Source organism: Babylonia areolata, chromosome 19, assembly GCF_041734735.1.
Source record: "Babylonia areolata isolate BAREFJ2019XMU chromosome 19, ASM4173473v1, whole genome shotgun sequence".
In the NCBI taxonomy this organism is placed as follows: Eukaryota; Metazoa; Mollusca; class Gastropoda; order Neogastropoda; family Buccinidae; genus Babylonia; species Babylonia areolata.
The window spans coordinates 47,556,264-47,561,263 of NC_134894.1; the positions used below are offsets into that span (position 1 = coordinate 47,556,264).

Consider the following 5,000-nt stretch of genomic DNA (forward strand, 5'->3'; position numbering starts at 1 on the left):
ACCAGCTGCCTGCGTTCGATCCTCCAAGTCTTTTCATCATTGTGTGTGTGTGTGTGTGTGTGTGTGTGTGTGTGTGTGTGTGTGTGTGTGTGTGTGTGTGTGTGTGCGTGCTGTGTTGTGTTGTGTGTGTGTGTGTGTGTGTGTGAGAGAGAGAGAGAGAGAGAGAGTGAGAGAGAGAGAATACTAGTTATTACCTGCAGTGTGTGGATGTATGTATGAAACGATGTATGTGATTTTTTTTGATTTTTTTGATTTTTTATTTTTTATTTTTTAACATTTGTATCTTCGTAATATTTGTAGGGGCTGTTGTTGGCTTTTACAGTTATGGTCCCCATGTTGTTTACTTGTCTATGTTGTGATAATGCACCTGACCAAATTTCTCCAGTTGGAGATAATAAAGTTATTCTTATCTTATCTTATCTTAGAGAGAGAATCTGAGCGCGCTGGTTCGAATCACGTCTCAGCCGCCGATATTTTCTCCCTCCCCCCCCCCCCCCCCCCCCTCCACTAGACCTTGAGTGGTGGTCTGGACGCTAGTCATTCTGATAAGACGATAAACCAAGGTCTCGTGTGCAGCATGCACTTAGCGCACGTAAAAGAAAAATACACACACGCGCGCGCGCGCGCACACACACACACACACACAAACACACAGACACACACATGTACGTTAGAGTAGATTTTAACTGGAAAATTTTGCCAGTGACATCACTGTCATTGCCGTTGGTTCTTTAATGTGCGTGAAGTGCATGCTTGATTGACCAAGTGCATGATTGTCTGGTTTTGAGTTTGATGCACCTGATGCAATTTCTCTTTTAGAGATGATATAGTTCTTCTTATCTTATCGTATCGTATCGTATCGTATCTTATCTCATCTTCTCTTGTCTTCTCTTCTCTTATCTTGCACACGCGACCTCCGTTCATCGTCCAATCTGAATAACTAGCGTCCAGACCACCACTCAAGGATGTGAAGATTCTGTAGAATTCGATCCAGTAACGCACAGATTATCTCCCTTCTTCGGTCACACAGGACAGGAGAGAGAGCAGGAGAAAGAGAGAGGCAGAGAGAGGGGGGAGAGAGAAGGGGGAGAGAGAAGGGGGAGAGAGAGGGAGAGAGAGGGGGGAGAGAGAGGCAGAGAGAGGGGGGAGAGAGAAGGGGGAGAGAGAGGCAGAGAGAGGCAGAGAGAGGGGGGAGAGAGAAGGGGGAGAGAGAGGCAGAGAGAGGCAGAGAGAGGGGGGAGAGAGAAGGGGGAGAGAGGGGGAGAGAGAGGGAGAGAGAGAGAGGGAGAGGGGTAGGGAGAGTGAGAGGGCGAAGAGAGAGAGAGAAGGAGGGAGAGAGGGGGAGAGAGAGGGAGAGAGAGGGAGAGGGGTAGGGAGAAAGAGAGGGCGAAGAGAGAGAGAGAAGGGGGAGAGAGGGGGAGAGAGAGAGAGAGGGAGAGGGGTAGGGAGAGAGAGAGGGGGAAGAGAGAGAGAGAAGGAGGGAGAGACTGAGAGTGGAGAAGAGAGGGGGAGAGAGGAAGAGAGAGGGGGAGGTAGAGAGAGAGGGGGGGAGGGAGAGAGAGAGAGGGAGAGAGGAAGAGAGAGAGGGGGAGGTAGAGAGAGAGAGAGAGGGAGGGAGAGAGAGGGGAGAGAGAGAGAGAGAGGGAGGGAGAGAGAGGGGAGAGAGAGGAAGAGAGAGAGGGGGAGGTAGAGAGAGAGAGAGAGGGAGGGAGAGAGAGGGGAGAGAGAGAGAGAGAGAGAGAGGGAGGGAGAGAGGGAGAGGGGGAAGTGAGAGAGGGGGAGAGAGAGAGAGAGAAAGAGAGATAGAGATAGAGAGACAGAGAGAGAGAGAACAAGAACAAGAACAAGAACAAAAACAAAACTTTAATCTCCAGGCCTCCGGCCCCTAGAAAGAGGTCAAAAGTACACAATATGGTGATCTGGCAGCGATAAGAGAGAGAGAGAGAGAGAGAGAGAGAGAGAGAGAGAGAGAGAGAGAGAGAGAGAGATTGAAAAGGTAAACATGTAGATATACAAATAAACGGGCACACACACACACACACACACACACACACACGCGCGCGCGCACGCGCGCACGCACGCACACACGCACGCACACACACGCGCGCACGCACACACACACACACTCACACTCACACACACACACACACACACACACACACACACACACACACACACTACTGTAACTCCCTATTGTCTGGTCTGCCTGCTTCATCCATTCAGTCTCTTCAAAACTCTGATGCCCGACTTGTTCTCAGAAAGAAAAGATCTGAGCACATCACTCCTATTTTGCAACATCTCCACTGGCTCCCTGTCTCACACAGAATAAAGTACAAGATCAGCACTCTATGTTATAAACGTATTCACAAATTAGCCCCTTCCTATCTCTACACTCCATCTCGCTCACTACGATCGGCTTCGGATCCACTCTGTTTAAGCATACCCAAATTCAAACTCTCAACTGCTGACCGCCGTTCTTTCTCTGTCTCTGGACCTTGCAATTGGGATGAACTTCCTCTTTCGCTTCGTCAAGTCTCCACAATCAGCTCTTTCAAGTCTGGCCTAAAAAAAAACCCCACCTCTTCCCAAAATAGCCTCCCTTCCCTGCCTCTTCCTTGTCTTCAGTTTCTCCAGTTTTAGAGTTATGCATGCATGTGAATGACCGGTGCGAAAGCGCTTTGATTTGTCTCTGTACAAGATTCAGCGCTATATAAATATATGCACACACAGAAGCACACACATGTACGCACGCACGCACATATACACACAGACGCACGCACACACGCACGCACACACACACACACACACACACACACACACACACACACACACACACACAGAAAGCCACCACTCACATGATCCGGCGAGACGAGTTGTGGAGACTGAGTGGTGTACTGCAGCTGGTCAATGTACTCCATGCACACAGTGTAGTTCGTCCAGTTGCCATGTTGCCATGTGCCGTTCGCCTGGCAATGGCGGAATCCGAACACTCCTGAAGACAGCAACAACAACAACAACAACAACAAAAATGTCACAATAATGATAGTAATACTGATAATGATAATAATAGTATTAATGATGATGATGATGATGATGATGATAAGAAGAAGAAGAAGAATGATGATGATGATGATGATGATAACAACAACAACAATAACGACGAAGACGACGACGACGATGATGATGAAGAAGAAGAAGAAGAATGATGATGATGATTATGATGATGATGATGATAACAACAACAACGATGACGACGACGACGACAACAACAATAATAATTCGAAACCAGAATAACAATGGGATTGGGGAATCATTGTGTGTGTGTGTGTGTGTGTGTGTGTGTGTGTGTGTGTGAGTGTTTGCGTGCATGTGTGCGTGCGTGTGTGTATGTGTGCGTGCGTGCTTACGTGTGTGTGTGTGTGTGTGTGTGTGTGTGTGTGTGTGTGTGTGCGTATGTGTGCGTGAGTGCGCAAATGCGTACGTGAAAATGCATGTGTGTGTGTACGTGTGTTTGAAATGTAAATGTGTGTGAATGTAAATTATGTGCCAAGTAATATGCTTAGCATTTTCACACACACACACACACACACACACACACATATATATATATATATATTTGCCACTTCTGCTTCTTCTTGTACCCTAGTGCTACTGATTTCCGATATCTAAGCAAAAAAGTGTCTTTTTTAAGGAATGTATTTCTTTTTAATCAAAGAATTATTTACTTGATATTTTTATTGTATGGTGGATCATGCTTTTTATTCATTCTGTGGGTGCATTGGATTGAGCTGTTGTAATGTTTTTATGTTATGTTTATATCTAGCTCGATGATGTAAGGCGCTTTGAGCAGCATTAGTACTGGATATCGCGCCATAGAAAAGTTATGAATTATTATTATTATTATTATTATTATTATTATTATTATTATTATTCTTGTCATTATCATCATCATCATCATTAGTAGTAGTAGTAGTAGTAGTAGTATTTTCCTTATCTATTTGCTGAATTGCGTTTATTTATTTTTTTTGTTTAACTTTAATTAGCTTTCTGCTTCTTCACCGATTCATCGAGCAATCGAGGTTGAGAACTGACATCGTACTTTAAAACAGTATACTGATGTTTATTTTTTTTAAATTCATAAAGGACCAAAACACATAGGCCATATTTGAAGGTACAGAAATCACGCAGGAAAAGTGGCATGGGAGAACATCATTGTGATCATGCGATTCATTGCGTCTGTTCCAGACACACCGCACAGGAGACAGATTTGGGAGCCTAGACTGCGATGTTGTTCCGAACTGAATTGAAAGTACCCAACACTGTTCCGCCAGTGAGCTATTTCTTTCCGAAAGGGCCCAGTTTCACCGTCAAATTACGACAAAGATTCGTCGCGTCAGCGTCTCATGAGACGAGGTGGTTAAGATGTAGACAATGCGTCTGCTAATCCAGGGAGACTGGGTAGGATAAAGTCTTGGAAAGCGTGAGGAGGAACTGTAAGGTGTGTCACTCGATTACAAGATTGTTAAGACTCCACGCACGGAACAGATTTGGGAAGCTGTGGCGAGGCGAATGAAAAGTGTATTCTGTACCGTCACTTGTGATGGACATTTATTTCTTTGTCATGGGAGTAGCTTTTGTATTTTACCAGTTGATTACGAGGGGAAACAACTGTTGTTTGTCCGCGGCTATAAAGGCGAGCTGGTATCACTTTAATTTTTAATATGTCGAAGTGTTTCTTTCTTTCAATTCGTCTACTTGTTGTGTTCTTTTTTTTCCCCCTCTCCCCCAGATGTCAGTGGTAATGTAGATAATGGAATGTCTGAATTCGATTTGTTGCGTGTCGTACTGAAATTTTATCTCTCTATTTTTTTATTGTTTTGTTTGTTTATGTGAGACGACTTGCTATGGAGTGCATATTCTTTGAAGGTCTGTGCGCTTTACAGTAGTACAAAAATCATTCACTCAACCCCCCCCCCCCCCCCCCCCCACAAACATACACA

At 45.0% G+C, this 5,000-nt stretch overlaps 1 protein-coding gene across 1 annotated transcript in view; it reads right to left on the reverse strand.

Moving 5' to 3' along the window:
• LOC143294340 (corticotropin-releasing factor receptor 1-like) overlaps positions 1-5,000 on the reverse strand; it is a 145,968-nt gene that overhangs the window by 87,521 nt on the left and 53,447 nt on the right. The window contains exon 3 of the mRNA XM_076605791.1: positions 2,856-2,992. Within this exon, the coding sequence (XP_076461906.1) occupies positions 2,856-2,992 (137 nt within the window). The remainder of the gene's footprint in view (positions 1-2,855; positions 2,993-5,000) is intronic.